Below are 21,882 nucleotides of genomic sequence, written 5' to 3'. Positions count from 1 at the left end.
CCCAGTTCCTATATCGATTCCCCACAGCTCTTTCTAGACACTTTCCATTGCAAGGGGGTTCCAACTTAATCCTTCCCTGGTTAGGACTGGATATACAGAGCAGCAGTAACAATTGTGGGAGAGGACAAGAAGTTCCAAGTAAGGCTTCTGATGTTGATTCCTTTGTTCTTTCAACAAATAAAGGTCCCCACTGCAATGCTGACAAATGGTATGACCAGAATGAGCAAAACATCCTTTATGGATCTGAAGGTCAGTGAGTTTTAAATCCATAATATTACAACACAAAAGGTATGCAGTGGTTGTTGTGTCATCCAAAAGCAATTTGATTCCATTTATTTCAAGCTCAACATACAACATGAAAACACAGATGCGATTGCAATTCCATTTAGAAAAGGGCTATAGAAACAATGCCAGCTCCCTACACACATCTTCCACCCACCCTCTAAATGAGAGCATCTAAGAAAACATCTCTGAAATGCTTTGTCTGTGGTTGCAACAGGGTTTACGACATCCGAATCTGTACCATCTTGCTAGGGAAATGTAATACAGACCTGATTAAGTAAGTTGTTACACAGAGATTCCTGTGAATCATGTGAAATACTGTGGATTGATTTTGAACAGATTTGGAGAATAGAAACAGAAGAAAAGTCAGCTGATGTTGAGGAATTCCTGAAAGTCTCTGAGCCTCTAGAATCATCAGGAAGCCCTCGGAGGAATACAGTCCCTGTATGAGCAACTGTGTGATCAGATTTCCAAGGGTAATTTATGCTACACATCCTCCCCAGTTAGTTTTTATTGTCAACTACAGGTGATGCTCTGGGTTTCAGGATTACATTATTGACAGCATTATATAAATGTTGCCAAAAAAGCCAACACAGGATGGTGGGGCCTGCTGTTCATGAAAGACAAAGGTATTTCTGGGGAATTGTGGCTGCAGGTGATTGCATCCGATGACAGGTTAGGTGCATGGCAGTGTGAATATGCAGGCAGCAGTCCCAACATAACAGAGCCAGGCCTCAAAGATGCCTGTGTTCAAACTGTCCATTGGACACAGTTGAAGATTAAGTTTTAAACCAGCCCTGGGAAACAAACCACATTGACTTCATTCAACACACAATGAGAAGAAAACCACCAAAGGCAGGTGCTTTTTGAGAGGGTTTTCCTAGGGCAAACATACTGCATGACTGAGGGACTCAGTAGAGGCTGGCTTGGCTAGTGTAAACTGGCATGGATTTCTGTATAGCTGAGCCTGTGTCAGCCCTTAGCCAGAGATGGACAACCATGTGTTTCTACGTGCTGCTCTTTGCCTGCACCAACCACCACGTATATTTTGTTAGCCTCTTCCCTGTGTACCTCATAATGTGAGCCTCAGCTTAGGCTACTGAACTTGGTAAAGGGAAAGTGGTGTGGTGACACCTTGTAACCCAGGACCAGATCTTGTCCTGGAACTAGGAGTCATGGAAAAAGATTGGACAGATAGACCATCACCGGCATTGGCAAAATGGGATTATTCATGGGTGGTTTTGATTATTTTATTTACTAATTAGTGGAGATAAACTAATCGCTCACTGCCAGTTTTCTCATAGGTGTGAGTCAGCGTCTGTGTGGGCTCAGCCAACCTCCAAGATTCTGCCTGGATTCTGCCCAGCACATAGCTTTGCGACTCTTGTCGAATTCTGCTTACATTTTATGGTCTTTTCTGAGGTAAGCATCTACTCTCACAACGATGAAATGTGAAGGGCTTTGTCACAGGCTTAGGATCTAGTGGTGGATGCATCAAGGGCCACAGGGAGGAAGTTCAGACCTTTGTATTCAAGATCGTGCCTTAGTGGGTGGTTGATAATCAAAACCTTGTCACAAGCCACACATACAGGGAAGTGGGTAAACAGTAGGATGTCAGGCAGGCACAGGCAAAAGGAGTTCTGGAAAATGGTGTCTAAGAAGAGTGGCTTAGGTACTCCTTCATGTAGCACTCAGCATGTCCACAGAGGAGCACTACTGAGCAACTCCTTCCACTTCACTGTGTGACACCTGAGTCAGGGCTTCATGTTGATAACATTTAACTACAAGTGTAGAAACAGAAATCGAGTAAGAAACACTGTTAGTTCCCAAAGGAGGAAAAAATCTACAGGTTAACCAGACTAAATGCTGGGGATTTCATGTCCTCAATCTCTTTCCATTTTTATCGTTTTATTTTTACCTGCCACACTTAGATCATTTCTTTCTTGATCAGTTACAATCCTTTTCCTCTATGCTATATCCATCTCAGGTCTTCTATCTTGCTAGTAGTGTTAGTAGTAATTTCCAAAATGAAAATCGAATAGTATTACTACCTAGTTAAAAATGGCAATGCCCTTGTACAAGTACGTAAAGATAATTACAAAAATTTTTATATTAAGTTGCCAGGCACTGGTGGCTCACACCGGTAATCCTAGCTACTTAGGAGGCTGAGATCTGAGGATTGCCATTCAAAGCTGGCCTAGGCAAGAAAGACTGTGAGACTCGTATCTCCAAGAAACCATTAGAAAACAGGAAGTGGCACAGTGGCTTAAGTGTAGAGCGCTCGCCTTGAGCTGAAGAGCTGAGGGTCAGCACCCAGGCCCAGAGTTCAGGCCCCATGACCGACAAAAATAAAATAAAATAAAACTATATAAAAGAAAACTCTAACCCTTTAATAGCCTGAGAGGTTCATATTTGAATTATGTTGACATCTCTGACTTTTCGTCTATAAATGCTGAGCTCCTTTGAGTTGGGAGCATACATTAAAAATTCCTCTTCAAAACCATAAAGGATAAAACTTGCTGAAAGTCCTTATCTAAAAAGGTCTAAGCTAACAACTCCTGCTGGCACCATGCAGATTTATGAGGCCTGTTGCAACCCACTGAATTTCAATGTCAAGGTAACTTGTGATACCAGAAGGGCAATGTGACACAGGATTGCTAATACATGGACCTAGGCCATGGCACTAGAGAGGACTATATGATTTCTTCTTGGCCTGGATAACTACCGAGACTTCAAGTTAAAGTACACAACCTACCAGTGAGGCAAAGCTTTGAACTGTTTGTTACTGAACATGTTTATACCAGGGAAGAGCTTTAATGTTTATTCACTGCAACTCTGATTCTAATACATTCTTGAAATGTCTCTAACATGTCTTGGTAACTTTTTAGGACTCTGTGGAGCTTCAATGATAGTAGAGTAGGATGTATTTAAAAACTGAAAATTCCACAAACAAGGCTATACTAAAGCTACCAGCACAACTATGTTTATTGCAGCATTATTTACCATAGCTAATATATGGAACCAACCCAGATGCCCCTCAGTAGATGAATGGATCAGAAAATGTGACAAACACACACACACACACACACACACACACACACACTGGAATTCTATGCCTCCATCAGAAAGAATGACACCACCCCATTTGTTAGGAAATGGAAAGACTTGGAAAAAATCATATTAAGTGAAGTAGGCCAGTTCCAAAGAAGCATAGGTCCCATGGTTTGCCTTATTTGCAATAACTAGTATATGTCTAGGACAAGCAGAAAAGATCAAAACTATGTACATATGACCATATAAGATGATGTTAAGCGAAATGAACCCCAAGATAGGGACACAAGTGTTTTTATCTTTCTTGCTGTTGGTTTTAATGTATTTATAATGTGCTATGTGGTTTTTTTGTTTCTTTTGTATGTTCTTCCCTCATAGTATAACTCCTGTTTTCACTGTATTTGATTCTGGTGCCCTGCATCTTGTTTATACATTTTTCTAATCAGGAGAGGGGAAGGGAAATAACAAAATGCTAAAACAAGGATAAGGTTGACCCATTGTAACAATGAGACATACAAGACACTATGTTGAAAATGAACTTTACAACTTGGGGGGAGGAGTCGGGGAGGTAGGGAGAGAAGGTATGATAGGGGAAAACCAAAGGAGGAGGTAACAATGTTCGATAGGAAATGTACTCATTACCTTACTCATGTAACTGTAACCCCTCTGTACAGTATCTTTACAATAAAGATATATACAAAAAATTAAAAAGTAGGTGTAAGTATTAAGCTACTAACAAACATAAGAGGAGCTGCCCACTAACTAAACACTCTTAAGAATTGAGAATGGTAGCTGAGGAGCTGATGGTTCATGGCTGTCAGCCTAGCTGAGATCTGATTATCAGAGTTCAAAGCCAGTCCTAGCAGGAAAGTCCACGAGACTCTTATCTCCAACAAATTACCAATAAAGCCAGAAGCAGAATTATAGCTCAAGGGGTAGTAGAGCACTGGCCTTAAAAATTTGAGACTTGTACGATGGTTTTTTTTTTTTTTGGTCGGTTGTGGGGCTTGAACTCTGGGCTTGGGCGCTGTCCCTCATTTCTTCAGCCCAAGGCAAGTGCTCTACCGCTTGAGCCACAGTGCCACTTCTGGTTTTCTAGTGGTTTATTGGAGATAAGAGTCTCATAGACTTTCCTGCCTGGGCTGGCTTGGATCCTCAGATCTCAGCCTCCTGAGAAGCTAGGCTTACAGGCATGAGCCACCGGCACCTGGATACCTTGATTAATTTTGTTCAGAGCATCTTGATGATCTGTCTCCCATGTACAATCTATACTTTATATATCTACAGTTCTCATTTATTATTAGAAGCTATTCATGTCTCAGCTAAATTGATCTTCATGGCCAAATGTGAAGGACCAATGGGGTGCTCAGCTGTAGAATGATTTGTTGTAAAGCATATGATATATTTTATAAGAGACATATTTTATATCCATCAGGTTTTTAAACCTATTTCTCATTAACCATATTCCAGGAGGAGAAATTTGATATAACCACTTGATAAGCCAACCTGGTACAGCCCTGTAAAAATGAGGCATTGTTGAACATTCTTGATTTTGCAATAAGCAATTCTTTCTGAGACTGTAACTTGCACTGAGGGGGGCAGATATAGTGCTTCATATTAAGGATGAGAGACAGAGAGGGATAAATGTCTATTATAACACTAGCTAATACAATGAGGGCATTGTTTCATGTTTGGTTCTCATGAAATCTCGTAAGGCCAATTATAGTTAATGAAAAAACAATCTTTCAAGCCCTGTATAGTTGTAATTATTCGTCTCCTCAAGGGAGGGGAAACCTATTCCAAGAGCCAACCTTGCCTAGGATACAGATCTGTCACCTTCTATCAGCTCTTGGGTGACTTTTCTAAAGGTGATGCTTCTAAAGTCACTCACCAGTTCACCAGTGCCATTACATTTTTCACTGATCAACCAGAACCAACAAGTAACTTATAAGACTCAAACAGTGCATGTATTTTAAAAAGTCTTAGGCAGGGTGCTGGTGGCTTAAGCCTGTAATCTTACCTATTCAGGAGGCTAAGATCTGAGGATTGCAGTTCAAAGTCAGCCCAGGCAGGAAAAGTCTATGAGATTCATATCTCCAATTAACCATCAAAAAACCGGAAGTGAAGCTGTGGCTTAAGTGGGAGAGTGCTAAACTTAAGCTCAGGGACCAGGTCCTCAATTCAAGTCCCAGGACTTACACACACACACACACACACATTCACCTGTCTGTTTAGCCTGCTGTTTACAATAGGAGAGAAAATAAAAACAGAATGAATGAGTTGATTCTGATCTGGTGGAAAAAAAGCACATGGCCCATGAATGTCATCTGAGGTGCATGTCATGACATGTGATGACTTTGGCCAAACCTATTAGGTAAGTGACCAAAACTGGCAAATGCACATGCATGCACATGCTAACCTGGACCTGCTACTCCATCCTTTATCTCCAGGCCATTTTAAGGAAGGATTCTAGAGTACCCATATACTCCAGTGAAATTTTGGTTAGCTCAACAAGAAAAAAAGAAAAGAAAATGTTAAATACTGGTAGGATATTTGATTTATCTTTACTATAAACCATTGCAGGTTCTTATACTCTGCTTTTCCTCGAACACAAAATCATTAAAAAGCAAAGCAAAACAAATGGTTAACATTAAGACCAGATGATGAAAGAAATGAAGTTAAGATATGTGCACTGCTGTGTTCACTCATCATTATTCACACTAGTCAAGATATTAAACAACCATCAATAGATGAATAAAGAAACAATTATATTTATATATATATATATATATCCACATACACATGTACATATTCCAAAGTGTGTATGTATTGTACACATATAAAATGGAGTCCTATTCAGCTTAAGGTAAGAAATCTTAGTGTTTGTCATGATATAGATGGACCTAAAGGACATTGGGCTAAGTGAACTTAGAAGAATATTATATGATCTCGTTTATATTTAGAATCTTTAAAAAAACAGATGCGAAAGAAGAGATAGATAATACTGAGTTCCAGGTTAAAGTAAGGGGAAAGACATGGGAAGATTACACGCCAAAGGGTACACATAGCAGGAAATATGTAAAACAAATAAAACCAGTGGTCTATTGTACAGCATGAAGAGCATAGTTAAAAGTAGTGATTGTATTCAAGATTTCTGCCAAGCTTCTCTTAGGGGGTGGAAGGTAAGGGATGGATAACAATTAAGAAGACCAATATGGTAATTAGTGCCATGAGAGTGACCATTGTATTATACAACGTTTAGCAGAGTACAAATACATTACATAGAATATCATACACAATGTTTTGTATAATACAAATACATTGTACTATACATGTGCTTTATAACGTGCTGTCTACCATAAATGCACACACAACATGTATTTTTCAAAACTAACTAATAATTTTTCTTCAAGCTTTATTTTACTAAAATGTGGAAGCAGCTGAAATGGATGCTATCTGCAAGTTCTCTAGAGCGAAGATATCATTTGAGCTTTTAAACTATTTTTTTTAAGAATTTCTTTTGAAATTTCTTTAGTCTTACACCATACTTTTTCCTTCACAGGTTTAAAAAAATCCTCAACCCTCGCCCTATAGAGAGAAAGTCACCTTAGTGAAGAAAGGAGAGATTAAACCACCATGAGTTTGGAAGAGCAGAGGATCTGAGCTGTAATTCTTTGGCTCAGAACCAGAGTCTAAAACCAGCCATGAGAAAGGCTGTTAAAACGAAGCCTCCTTTTTCTCCACATTTGACTTGCATAGTGTTGACATTATTACACTAGAGAGACCCAAAAATATTTCAAACAATTATGACTTCTTTTCTATAAATATTTTTGAATTGCTTTAAGAGCTAGAATAGCATATTTTACCCCTTGCATTTTCTAAGTTACTCTGGTCACCCTTAGCAGCTCTCTGCTGTGTATTTATTTTTGGCTCCAAGGTCAGGGAGGACATCTGAAGGTGCTAAGTCTGCTGTTAAACTGTGTTTTCCAATATGAGTTGGGTGTTGAGTAAGGAAGTTAGCTGCTTTTAAAGCAACATCAGAGTTCAGTGTTGTTCCTGTCCTCAGGTAAAGCTCAAGTAATGTAAATAATCAAACCTCAAAATGATCTTTGAAAAAGTAGCCTACTTCTTAAGAAGCACAGTTTTCTTTCAGAGAGAAAAATGCTTTTTTTTCTTTTTTGCTTTCATTACTCTTCCTGGTTTCTATTATGTCTACTATGAAAAGTGTAGGTTTGAAAGTGTTGAGACTTGTCTACAAGAAGAAAGGTATAAAAAAGAAGGGAAAATTATAGATGGCCAAGGAAATTCATGACTTCTGGGTATATCATTCAACTATTTCAGGTGTCTATCCTCTCAAACTCAGGCAAACGATAATCACACAGAGAGTGAGAAGTGAAATGCATTTGAAACCTGCAATTTCCTCTCTAGGAGAATATGATTAAGACGGCTGAATTCTCAGCTGTGGAAGAGACGATGATATCCTTAGCCATCGTTGAGCTGGGTGATCAGTAGCTTAATAACTCTTCAGTGCTATTTCAATACCTCTTCCAGGGTCTGAGGACCAGACACCAGGCTTGCCTTCGATATAAAAGCCCTTAGCATGCTCTGAAGCATTTCTTGACAATATGAAAATATCAGATACCAAAGCTCACTACTGTATTCTTTGTGCAACATATGCAGAGAAGTCCTGTTAGTTTATGATACTACAGCTAAGACACACTTTCTGTTAGTAGATACCTAAAACTTTAATTTGTAACTAAATTGCCCAAAGAATTCGGATTTGACAAAGTTTTGGGTTGTTTTGTAACACCAGGGTTGGGACTGGGAAAGCAGTACTCACCCTCACTCCCAGAAAAAGCATCGCTGGAGCCTGCCAGTGCCAAGGTCAACAGCAGCTGCCAAAGATCCATACCTGTGGGACCTGCAATCAGAAAAAAGAGCAAGATGAAGCCAAGCAATGAAAAGCAGATGGCTGCCATGAAAGGAATAAACTGTGAGTGCTGATGTCTCAGTCAGAAGAGGTATCCTAGGAAGTCTTTCATGGCTCCCGAGTTTCATGAAGGCCAAGAGTAGGTTGTAATAAATTCTACTTCCCATAGGGGGCTCACCTCAGGAAATGACATGAACACTAGAGATGTTCACTTCCTGTCTGACACCTCCAGAATTACCTTCTAGCAAATGCTTTCCACCCCCTCCCACAACTTCAGTAACAGGGACAGTGAGTTTCAGTTTAATTTGATCCAGAAATAGGGGGAAAAACCCACTACCCATTAGGATCACCAATCATGGGACTGCAGGCTGGACAGGCCTTAAAAGGAAAAAAAAACGAAGCAATCTACCGCAATATTTCCTTGGAATCAAATGAGCTCAATTAACACTGGAAACACTGCACTAATGAGCTTTCTCAAGGAGGAATAACTAGAAAGGAGGCAGAAGGAAGGTGAGAGGCAAAAGAAAACAAAACATCCCAGAGGCTCAGCAGGTTTTGACTTTATGAGGCCTATGGGCTTTGAATGACTCAGGAATGTGAACCCCTTCAGACTCCAGCTGGGATGAGTTCTGGCCTTGCTAGCTATTTTGAATTCCATGTGTGGCTGCACCTGAGTTGTTCAGTCTAAAGGACCAGGAAGTTGATTGTCAAGCCTCAGTTAGCACGTATCTTTATCTGGAGGAAAGAAGCTTCTCTAGGAAAAACAAAAAACACACAAAAGGCCCATGGTGCCTACACATTCAGGATTCTCTAGAGAAAAGTTTGGGCTGATTGGAAATGAACCCAACACATTGACTTTTATAGAGCTGTTGCTGTTATCTGATCACCAAGGCCAACTCTTTTAAGCTAAGCTGTTATATTTCCATAAAGGTGCATTATTCACAAGAGACAGCCATACATCACCACTTGCAGAATAGCCTTTTAAAAAATATTAGTACTATTATTACAATAATGAAATAGCCCTTCTTGCTATCTCTAATCAAGCTGAAACAATGAGCAGGAATGCTTGTTTTCATGAGTCTATAGCATGCCCTGGCACAATGTCATTATGAATACAATGAATTCATTATTATACAATGTCTAGTGTTCTATACTTTTAGATAGTGGACAAGCACTCAGTCTTTTTTGTTCTAAGTCATTTTAGGTTCTGGAAATATTCTTACTGAAGAGAAGACAGTGAATATCTTCTGCTATCTCCAGACATATGTGCACACCCATGAGCATAAGGAACACAGCTGTCTGCAAACATAACTTTACAGACATCGGTTGCAGTTATTACAACATCCAGGTTTTTAATTCTTAACCTGGGAGTCTGTGGACTAATGGCCTTGCGTCACTCTCCTCTACTGTGCCATGTGAATCAGTGAACTGCTCCGCCCTGTGTCCTTTACTCCTAGGGTTTACAGGCTATGTAATCAGTTTGAAGCCTCAGGCATAAATGCATTTAAAAAAAGGCTAAAACCAAGCATCAGGCTGGATATGCCATGCTGTTGATTTCCAGGTATTTCCTTTCACATATTTTCATTTTCTGAATGGAGAACACATCAAGGACTGGGTTGTATACACTATTAGTTTTATTAGCCACTCCCCGTCATATGTGAGGGAAAAAGCTTCCACTGGCATATGCTATCAGTGAACTCCCAAATTCGCAGTGTCTTTTATTCTTCTCTACAGAGTAAAAGTAAAAGTAAGTTTTCATTTCTCAGAAGAGTGCTGTCAGTGGTTTAGAAATCACCTCTTTGGACATTTCAGAGAGCCCTGGGAGACACCATAAATAAGTGACAACTGGCTTCACAAGTAACATAGGTGACCCCTCTTCAATCCCCAAACATTTGTGCCTTCTTTCTTTCACAGTGGCTGGGATCAACCACAAGGCTTTGCCCACGTTAGCCAAGCACACGACTGTATGCACACTTATAATGGAGTTATGCTCCCAGCTCCAGTCCTGAAACATTTGAACACTGACTGTAAGTGAACTCCATTTCTCCCAAGTAAGGCATTTAAAGTGTCTTTTTCTTTAAAAACAAACAAACAAACAAACAAACAAACAAACAGTATTGGCATTTGAACCACGGACCTCACACTTGCTTAGATAAGCAATCTTCCAATTGCCAGTCCCTAGTCCTCTTTGGGCCTTTGATTATTTTTTTCCATTGAGTGAACACTTGCCTGAGTTAACCTCAGCGTGTGATCTTCCAGATCTTTGCTTCCCAAAGTCTAGAATAGCTGGGATTACAGATGTGATCCACACAGCTTGGTTTACAATTTCTAATGGAAATATAGCAGGCAGAGCTCTGTTGAGCACATTCCATCTCAAAAAAACAAAAACAAAAACAAGCAATCTGGAATCTCAAAGCAAAATTAACTATCCTCCCACAGCAGAAAAAGAGGTAACTAAAATTGCCACTCTTCCACATGGGAGATGAGAGAAGTTCGGTGCCACCGGACGTGTTGCAGAAGGACTGGACTATACAATTCTTAAAATTTTTCAAAATTATCTTTAAGTAGTTGTACCAAGAGATTTCAATTTAATGAGTCACTTCATGGGTCTCATGCATCTTGCCCTGTGTCACCTCATCCATTGATCTCTACTATTCTAATTTGGAATGTGAACCACAAGAGGATGATCAAATATGGTTGGATTCAGTAGGAACTAACTGCTTAACTAGAACCTAATCTCTCTTTTCCCTTCCGTGGCTGTTTGTTCCAAGGATCTGATTTTAGAAAGAAGCCTTCTATATACTCTCCGGAGAACACTCTAATGTTATCATGTGACTCCAGAGTTGTCTGGAGTCTGACATTTGGTAGATTGGATTCATACGCTGCCCACATCAGCTCTGTAGAGTTCCACATGGGAGCTTCTGGATGGCAGAAAAATTTCCCTTTATTACTTTTGATTTAAAATGTCCTCAAGGAAGGATGGCATGATGCCACACCAAATTTGGTATTTTAACATAATGTATCAATGGTGTGTCTAATGTGAGGAAGAAATCCCTTTCTCCAAACTCTATGTGCCCAAATACCCAAACTCATCTAATACATATATATGCAAATATATATATACACATATATACATATACATATATATTTATATATACATGCACATATATGAGCCCTGAGGTATAAGCATCCATTCAAACTAAAGTCATCAGAGGTCTACTTATAACTTAAGTAGAGTTAAGCATTTCTTCAGAAGAATCTATTAAATTATACCTTAGTAATTTTGTACTTAAGCTTGCAATACTTTCCTAAGGAAAATCCTTCTTTAAATTTCTTATGGTATTTGTTCCTTGTTTGGCTCCAGCTTCATAGCAAGGTTTTCAGTGAGAGGGAAAAAATGAGGTCCTCTTCTTGAATAATGGAACTCACACCATTTCTTCCCTCAATGCCTGAGGCATTTTGCCTGCCTTCCCCTTCCTCAAGGGAGAGTTAGTTGAAAACCACTGTAATCCTGCTGGCGTGGGTTTTAACTCCATGGACTGCCCAGCAGAGAAGGCTTCCAAATTACATAACCAGACCTATGCTAGACTGATTTTCATTCTGTGGCTGGAACACAGTCCATAAATACATGGAGAAGAGATGGAGGTTAGAGATGACATTTTTCCTTCCAGACTGATAAGCACCTCAAGGCAAAGAAAGCAATTGGTTCAATGCTTTTACATTTGATATCAGTAGATTTTCTTAAATTCTTAAGTGTCTCTTAGCATTGTGCAAGGAAAGCACTATGGAGATGAATGCAAAAGCAATGAAAGTCATGGTTCCTAACTTCAAGAATCAGGAAATATAGGCACTTGAAACTGAAGAGAAGGGACATATCTAAAAATGGAAAGTTTAGGGGAAAATTAGCTACTGAATTGAAAGGCTTCAAAGTCAGAATTGAATGAAAGATGAGATTGTGATGGGTGAGGGGAAGGAAGAAAAGCTGTGGTGAAATTTGAGGGCAAAAGCTTACAAAGAATGGTCTAGTCTGGGAATGAGTTCCAAGTGTATTTAGGAAATATTCTAAGAGATTGGTGGGTAGACAAAAAGATTCAAATTTATATATATATGAAATAAAATTGGATTGGAAGATAAGGACAGAATAGAAATAGCCTCTTTAACTCATATTAATCAGATATTCACTAGGTATTTTGTATAGATAAGAGGTGCAAAAATGGGCTTTCCTTAGGATGAAGCTTCATTTCCTGGCTTCTTCACCTAATTGCATGAGAACATATTCAGATTTGGGGATGACTGTGCCAAGAGTTAAGAAGGAAAGACATCTATGACAAATGATGGAATAGTTGTGTGGATGAAAGGCCATGCTACTAGCAGAAATCAGGACATCGGGATCTAAGTTGTTTAGGGGAAGGCCACGTGATTGTTTTGGATACTAGAGTGCTGATTTTTAGAAATGTTAGAAATGTTTAGTGGGAAGCTGAAGCTATAAGAACAAAGACTAAAGAAAAAGGAGTTATTACATTGAGATAAAGAATATTAATTAAAAATGCAAATAGACTATAGTGAAAAGCTCCCATGGCATTTTTCCCAAATAAACATCACAAAGTATGTTAAGGGGGAGGGATGCAGTCATAACATGCAATTCATGTCCTATGGTCCTTTGAAGCTAAGAAAATTGAGGGGAAGGATTGGGTTGGGAGCGATGGGGGAGAATGATGAAAGAGTGACTGTTAACCCAATGAGCTCCCTTCCCGTAGCTTAGCATGCTCCTTCCCTCTTCCATAGTCTGGCATGCTCCCTTCCTAGGCAACACTAGGCCCATTTAGTTCAGGTAGTAAATAATCAGCCTCCACACCCCCACCCCTGCTTTACCTTGGGATGGCACTCCTCTGGGGTGGCTACCACTCCTTAGAGTGACCTTCAGGTCTGGGCAGCTGCAGGGCCCCTTATCTACTATTTGGACAGCAACCATAAATCCTAATCTGCCATGATGAAGCCTTCCGCACGTCCACACCAGGGTCTCAACGTCCTAGCCCCTTCTAGCCCCTCCTAGCCTCAGTAGGTTATATAGGTCACCTTAAACAATAGCCAGTGCTTCTTCTCACTCCTTGCTTGTGGGAAGGGGTCTTGTGAGTCCCTTTGGTCGCAATAAACCTTTCTTTGTTCTCTGTACCTGGATGTCTGCATGGCAAAAGTCTAATAATCTAATCTGATCAAGATACCTTGTATTTATAAACTGATTTGTTGAATAGTAACTTCTTTATACAAGTACTTAAAGATAATAAAAAATATAATTTAGAGCTGGGCGCCGGTGGCTCACGCCTGTAATCCTAGCTACTCAGGAGGCTGAGATCTGAGGATCGCGGTTCAAAGCCAGCCCGGGCAGGAAAGTCCATGAGGCTCTTATCTCCAATAAACCACTAGAAAACCGGAAGTGGCCCTGTGGCTCAAGCAGTAGAGCGCTCACCTTGAGCTGAAGAGTGCAGGCAGCACCCAAGCCCAGAGTTCAAGCCCCACGACCAACAAAAAAAAATAATAAATAAAATAATATATATATAAGCATGTCATTACATACAGAAAAACATGTACAATACAGCAAAAATAAAGCGAAACACCACTCAAGAATTCCCACATTCCCTAACTTGTATCAGGTATTTAAAAAGGAAGTGAACAAAAACATCTTAAGAAGTGTGCTGTTGGCAAATTAAACACAAGAGGAGTTAAATGACAAATCTTGGAGCCTGGAATGTTGATATTAGTCAGGAAGAACATCAAAATTATGAATAAAGTAATAAAAGACAATAAGTCTGCTCAAACTGTCATTTTGCTGACTTAGCTTTTCTGATGCTGGAAAACCAAGAGCTAACTTTAAAATTCAATAGAACCAGTATTGTTTATATTGCAAAACCAAGGCTCCAGGTAGATAACCTAATAAATGTGTACTTTCTGAGGCTGGTGTTGATTACTAATGAAATATTGCAAAACTGTAAAGTTCATTTTTCGACATAACTTGTACATGGGGGGAAGGGAGGAAATGAGAAGGGATGGGAAGGGGAAACAAAGGAGGAGGCAATAATGCTTGATAAGAAATGTACTCATTATCTTGCCCTTGTAATTGTAACCCCTCTGTATGGTATTTTCACAATAAAAAATAGAAATATTGCAAAACTGAAATTAATTAAGATTTCCTAGTGATGTTTTTCTAAAAATCTCAACACAGGAAAATTAAGTGGCTAATTCAAACTCATATCTGAAAATATCCATTATAATTGTCATTGAGCTTTATTTGAATAATTTGCATTCAGAATTAATGTTATCACCCACATGTTTTTGAAGGAGATAATTTAAAAATTGATCAGATGACAGAATGAATTAGGGAAATGTATTCCCTTTCCATTAGTGAACAAGAATAAGTTCATATCTAATTTTCATGTATATATTTATAACTACACTCATATACATACATATGTCTATCTCCATTTTTCTCACACAAGTTAACATACAAGGTTTGTCACTGTGCTGGTCACTTCCTTTCCCACGTGTGTCTGTTTAACATTTGAAATGTGGCTAATGTGGCTGAGGGTTTAAATACAAATTTAAACTTTATTTGTCACTATTTTAATCAAGCATTTAATTCATTACGTTTGGAACACGTTGTGTATGTGAACACAATTAGGTCAGCTTCATTTTTTTAATGAAATCTAAATAAAGTATTTATCATGAAAATTTAGTACCTAAACTGAAAAAGACAATTAAGTATAAAGTACCCACAGATTCTGAAGACTTGTAACAAAATAAAAGGATGTCAAGTATTTCAGCAATTGGACTATTGGACTACTGAGTTGGACTATTAGACTATTGGATTACTTGACTAATGAGTTAAATAAACAACTAACGTGTCATATCTTCTTATTCCTTTAATGTGATTAGTTGAAAGTTTGAAATCTCATATGTGGCCTGTACAAATTTTGATTTGATAGCACTGATTATAGATTTAAAAGGTTTGTATTGCATTCAAGACACTAAGCTGAATCATGCTCACATCATGCTATCAGTGACCATAATTTTGTAACAAAATTATACATTCTCCCTTTCTCCTCTTCATTCCTCTACCTTTTTCCTCATCCTATCCCTTTTAAGCACCCAGTTCCTGGTGTTTTAGTTTGCTAAACTTTGATTTTTGCCTTTCTATGGAATCACATGATTTGAGATGTCCTTCAGTTAATATATGTGTATATATTTGAGGATCATTCAGTGTGTTTACTTGTAAGTTTATAATGTAAATCTTGCTTTCACATATAAGGAAAATATGCAGCCCTTGTCTCTCTGGGCCTGAGTTACATCACTCCATTTTTCCAGGTATTTCCATTTCTTTAAAAGTGGTACACAATATCCCATTGTGTATATATGCCATGTTTTCTTGATTCATTTGCTTGTCCCTTGAGGTGCATCTGGGCTACTTCCACACCTTGGCTATAGGGAATAGTATTGCAATAAACATGGTTGTGCTGGTGGCTTTACTGTATCCCAGTCTGAATCTTTTGGGTAAATGTCCAGAAGAATTGCTGGATCACTGGGTAGTTCTATGTTTACTTTTTTGAGGAACCTCTACATTATTTCCCAGAGTGGTTGAACAAGCTTACATGCCCACCAACAGCGTATGTGGGTGCCTTTTTGGCTGCATCCTCATCAGCATTTGCTATTATTTGTTTACTTGATAATGGCCATTCTAACTGGGGTGAGGTGGAATCTCAATGTGGATTTGACTTGTATTTCCTTTATGGCCAGAGATGTTGAGCATTTCTTCTTTTGGTGTCTACTGGCCATTTTTACTTCTTCTTCTGAGAAGTTTCTAGTTCATTAGCTCATATTAATTAAGTTTGCAGCCATGAAACCATAAAACTATTACAGAAAAGAATAGGGGAAATGTTAAGGCTCCTGAGCATAGGTAGAAGCTTTCTGAGTAAAGATCTAGAAGCACAGTAAATCAAAGAAAGACTTGATAAATGGAACTGCATCAAACTAAAGGGTTTCTGTGTGGTAAAGGACATTGCCAACAAGCTAAAAAGACAGCTTACAGAATTCAAGAAAATTTTTGCCAGCTACACATCAGACAGTGACCTACTGAAATATACTGAAAACTTAAAAATTAAACCTCAAAGCTCCATTCTTCTTCTTCTTTTTTTTTTGTCAGTCGTAGGGCTTGAACTCTGGGCCTGGGCACTGGTCCCTCAGCTCTTCAGCTGAAGGCTAGCACTCTACCACTTGAGCCACAGTGACACGTGCGGTTTTGTGAGTAGTTTATTGGAGATATGATTCTCATGGACTTTCCTGCCCAGGCTGGCTTTGAACCATGGTCCTCAGATCTCAGCCTCCTGAGTAGTGAGGATTACAGGAGTAAGCCACTGGTGGCTGGCTTAAAGCCCCATTCTTAAATCCAGTACTTACATCACACAAGGGTGCAAAGACAGGGAGGCCAATCATAATGTAATGTGTGCCTCTCCAAGGAAAAGCAAGGACGCTGCTCATTTGTATTAAGTAGGCCCAAATGTGTGGAAAATACTCTAGAGGCTGATCCTTGCTGAGTCAGTACCTCATTAACTGTAAGCAATTTTTGTGCTGTGATTACTGAGTTTACACCATTTGTTTTATGCACCATAGATTTCTACAGCTGAAAAATTGATTATATGTAAATTTGAGTTTAAAAATGTGCTTAGCTTGAAGATAAAATTCTTTCTGGGAAAACAGAGAATGGATTGAAAAAAGAAAAAGGCATTTCAGCAGCCAAATGCTGTTCGTCATAGTATGCAAGGCTATTTTCTTTCTCTCTCTCTCTCTCTCTCTCTCTCTCTCTCTCTCTGGGTTTGGTGGTAATCAGACTCACGCTTGCTAGGCCAGTGCTCTACCAGGGAGCCATGCCTCCAGCACTGTTTTTCCTAGTTATTTTTAGGATGGAGTCTTGCTTCCTTCCCAGACCCACTCCTGGATTGTGACCCATCTACTGTAGGCTTCCTCTAGTCCCTGGGACAACAGAGTCCATGCTACCCACAATCAGCTTCCCTCTTTGGAGATAGAATCATAGAATTTTCTGCCTGGGTTGGCATGGAATCCCAATCTCAGACTCTCACACGGTTCGGGATGGCAGACAAACACCACTGTGCCAAGACTGGACTGAGAAAGTGTCTTGGATGCTTTGTGGCCAGTTTGTCTCCAACTTTGATCCTCCTGATCTCAGCTTCCCAAGTGACTAGGATTACAAATGTATCACTAGCACTTGGCTCAGAGGGCTTAGCAGGACCCACTTCACGTTTGGGAGAGGTTTCTCCCTTTGGGAGTTATTTCTTTTTTTAATATATACTTTTTATTGTAAAGACACTACAGAGGATTTACAGCTACATGGGTAAGGCAATGAGTACATTTCCTATTGAGCATTGTTACCTCCTCCTTTGTTCTTCCCCTACCAACCCTTCCCTCCCCACTCCCCAACTCCTACCCCCCTCCAAAGTTGTAAAGTTTGTTTTCTTTTTTTTTACTCTGCTTAAATTCAGATTTATTTATTAATCTTGATGTGAAAAGTTTTGCATATTTTTCTTTATTCTTTCTATATCCATTTCCATCTCCATTATAATTCAGAATTTATCCATATAAATGAATAAAATTTAATTCTCTTAACCTTTTCTGTTCTTTTTTTGGGGGGGGGGTCCAGTCATGGGGCCTGAACTCTGGGCCTGGGCACTGTCCCTCAGCTCTTCAGCTCAAGGCTAGCGCTCTACCACTTGAGCCACAGGGCCACTTCCAGCTTTTTTCTTTTTTCTTATGTGGTGCTGAGGAATCGAACCCAGGGCCTCATGCATGCAAGGCAAGCACTCTACCATTGAGCCACCTTTCCAGCCACCTTTTTTGTTCTTAATATATATTTTTATTGTAAAGATAATATACAAAGGGATTACAGTTACATGAGCAAGGTAATGAGTCCATTTCCTATCGAGCATTGTTACCTCCTCCTTTACTTTTCCCCTACCATCCCTTTCTTCCCCACCTCCCCAACTCCTCCCCTACCCCCACAAACTTGTATAGTTTGTTTTCAACACACTGTCTTGTACATCTCACTGTTACAATGGGTTAACCTCTATCCTTATTTCAGCATTTTGTTATTTCCCTTCCCCTCCCCAAATTAGAAAAATGTATATACAAGATGCAGGGCACTGGAATCAAATACAGTGACAACAAGGTTGTACCATGGGGAAGAACATACAAAAGAAACAAAAAAAAATCACAGTACATTATAAGTACATTAAAAAGAACAGCAAGAAAGATAAAACCACTTGTGTCCCTATCTTGGGTTTCATTTTGCTTAGCATCATCTTATATGGTCATATGTACATAGCTTTTGATCTTTTCTGCTTTTCCTAGACATATACTAGTTATTGCAGATAAGGAAAACCATGGGACCTATGTCTCTTTGGGACTGGATTACTTCACTTAATATAATTTTTTCCAAGTCTTTCCATTTCCTAACAAATGGGGCAATGTCATTCTTTCTGATGGAGGCATAGAATTCCATTGTATACATATACCACATTTTCTTGATCCACTCATCTACTGAGGGGCATCTGGGTTAGTTCCATATCTTAGCTATGGTAAATAATGCTGCAATAAACATAGTTGTGCTGGTAGCTTTAGTATGGCTTTGTTTGTGATCATTTGGGTAAATGCCTAAAAATGGGATTGCTGGGTCACAGGAGAGCTCTACGTGGAGTCTTTTGAGGAACCTCTATACTGTTTTCCAAAGTGGCTGAACAAGTTTACACTTCCGCCAACAATGTGGTAGGGTTCCCTTTTGGCCACATCCCCTCCAGCATCTGTTGTTATTAGATTTCTTGATTATAGCCATTCTAACTGGAGTGACGTGGTATCTCTATGTTGTTTTGATTTGCATTTCTTTTTTTTTTTGTCGGTTGTGGGGCCTGAACTCTGGGCCTGGGCACTGTCCCTCAGCTCTTCAGCTCAAGGCTAGCACTCCACCACTTGAGCCACAGTGCCACTTCTGGCTTTTTCTACTTATGTGATGCTGAGGAATCAAACCCAGGGCCTCATGCGTGCAAGGCAAGCACTTTACCACTGAGCCACCTTCCCAGTCCCTGCATTTCTTTTATGGCTAGGGAAGTTGAGCATTTCTTCATGTATCTAATTTGCCATTCTTATTTCCACTTCAGAAAAGTTTCTCTTTTAATCTTTAGCCACTTATTAATTGGGCAGCAGTTTCTTTGAGGATTTATTGTTGGGGGATTTTATTTTTTTGAGTTCTAAGTATATTTTAGATATGAGACCCTTATCTGTTGTATGGCTAGTGAAGATCTTCTCCCAATCCGTGGGCTTTCTATGGATCTTGCTAGCTATGTCCTTTGCCATGCAGAAGCTTTGCAGTTTCATGCAATGGGAGTTATTTCTGGTTTACTTGAATCACACATGGATTCACAATGCTGATATGATTGGAAAGCTGTCAGTTCCATGGAGGTTTATTTGAACCATATGTGTGTGCTGTCTTACATCATACTCAGTGTCACTGCATTGACACCAAGTCATTTTTGTTTTTGTTTTGTTTTGTTTTGTGTTTACAGAGAAAAGAAACTTCTTACTGGCTTGTTTTTCCCAAGTGAAAATTTTTAAATCTTATTTCTTTGTTTTGATAGTTCACATAGAACATGGAAAATGTTCTGTAACACATTTGATGATGTTAGGATTGTTTTTCAAACTCTAAGATGGATGATTTTTTTGTCAGTCAAAGGGCTTGAACTCAGGGCATGGCCACTATTCCTGAACTTTCTCACTTAAGGCTAGTGCTCTACCACTTTGAGCCATGGTTCTACTTCTGGTTTTCTGATGGTTAACTGGAGATAAGAGTTTCAGGGACTTTCTTGTCTGGGATGGTTTTGAACCTCAAACCTCAGACCTCAGCCTCCTGAGTGGCTAGGATTACAGGTGTGAGCCACTGGCGCCAGGCTGGAATTTTTTTCTTTTGTTTTGCTTCTCCTTATGTAAGATATTAATGAGTCATAGGAGACAAGTTCTCATAGGTTCAAGTCCTCAAAATAAAAATCTTTAATTCCTTGATGGATAATAATCTCATAAGAATGAATATAACAAGTTGTGGGGTCCCAGATGCTTTTTACATCTTAAGAAAATACATGTGTTCATGCCTTCTTTGGAGTGATGATTGGAATATAATTTCTCTTCTCTTTTTTGGGGGGCTCTATTGCAGTTTGAACTCATGCCTTACACTTGCTAGGAAAGTACAACACCTTTTGAGCCATAACGCCCTGTCCTTTCATTTTTGCTTTAGTTATTGTTCATATAGGGTCTCACATTTCTGCCTGTGTCCAGTCTTGGATCGTGATCCTTGGTCCTCCTACCTATCTAAGCTTCCCCCATAGCTAGGACTGTAAGTATAAACCACTATACCCTACTTGTTGGTTGAGAAGGAGTATTACTAACTTATTGCCTTGAACCTTGATCCTTGGTCCTCTTGATCTGTACCTCCTGAGTAGCTGGGATTATAAGCATATACCATTTTATGTTTACTCTTTTCATAGTATCTGGTCCTGGAAATCCAGGATTTCTATGACAGGACTTCTATCCTACCCTGGTAACCTATGGAGCAAAAATTGAGAGAACCCCTTTTAATTAAGCTTCACATGATAAAGTTGTTATTTTAAGGTAAACAAGTTGGGAAATTGAGAGTGAGGCAATGTGATCTCCTGGGAAGAGCCTTACCAGAGGAGTCAGCAATCTCATGCCCTTGTGCTAACCCAATGTTGCTTAACATAGTGACTAGGGTGGTCATTTAATGCTAGTGAATTTTAATGGCCTTGCTTGAACATAATTCCAGGATTTTGTGCTGTCAAGTCTGGGGCTGTGCTGTGTTAACAACTGCCATTTATTGAAGGCTAGCCATGTCCTAATGCTACTAGGCTTATTGTTCTTCTGTTCGTTTAGCTATGAGCAAAGGCAATGGGCCTCACCTACTCATTTTCCCACCCAAACCAGATTTGGGTTTGCCATAGAGTAGATTCCCCAACTAAAGAATTCTCCTATCATCTGTTAATAAGCATGCTAATATTTTATTACTTTATTCAGCTTTCATTCAGACCCTGAAAGGGAAACCTCATATGAACGAGGAAAGGGTAATTTAGAGGAATATAGACAGATGGAGTGAATTAATCTTCCAGGCTCGCAAAGGTAAGGTACTTGGCTGGGGTGGGGGTGGCGGTAGTAAAGGTGGGGAAGAGGAGGGTTAGGACTGTTTGATGTCTCTAAGGCCTACCTTTGTGTTGCTACTTCTTAAACTGTAAACTCAGCAGACTATCAGTAAATAAGAATAAAACTAGAGCATGGGAAAGAGACAATGAGAAAGAGTAAAATCAAGTTCTGAAAGCTGAAGATGCCATAACATTTTCACACTCAGGACCTGTCAGGGACAGTGACCGTTCATGAAGGCTGGTATATTCATGCTGACACATGCTCATCTGCAAATGCTGACAAGGAAGTTTACTCCAGAATTGAACTGCTCAGGGGATATAATATTCATTTCTATGTCTTAGAGCCTCCCTGTGAGGCTC

At 39.4% G+C, this 21,882-nt stretch overlaps 1 protein-coding gene across 1 annotated transcript in view; it reads right to left on the bottom strand.

The window, feature by feature from the left end:
- Positions 1-21,882, bottom strand: part of Ghr (growth hormone receptor) — a 238,063-nt gene that overhangs the window by 114,431 nt on the left and 101,750 nt on the right. The window contains exon 2 of the mRNA XM_042690566.1: positions 8,174-8,254. Coding sequence (XP_042546500.1) covers positions 8,174-8,243 — 70 coding nt within the window. The 5' untranslated portion in view covers positions 8,244-8,254. The remainder of the gene's footprint in view (positions 1-8,173; positions 8,255-21,882) is intronic.

This window comes from Dipodomys spectabilis, unplaced genomic scaffold (assembly GCF_019054845.1).
Source record: "Dipodomys spectabilis isolate Male_0828 unplaced genomic scaffold, ASM1905484v1 ptg000138l, whole genome shotgun sequence".
NCBI lineage: Eukaryota > Metazoa > Chordata > Mammalia > Rodentia > Heteromyidae > Dipodomys > Dipodomys spectabilis.
Note: the sequence above shows the minus strand (reverse complement) of the source record. Positions and strands in the feature narration are given on the sequence as shown.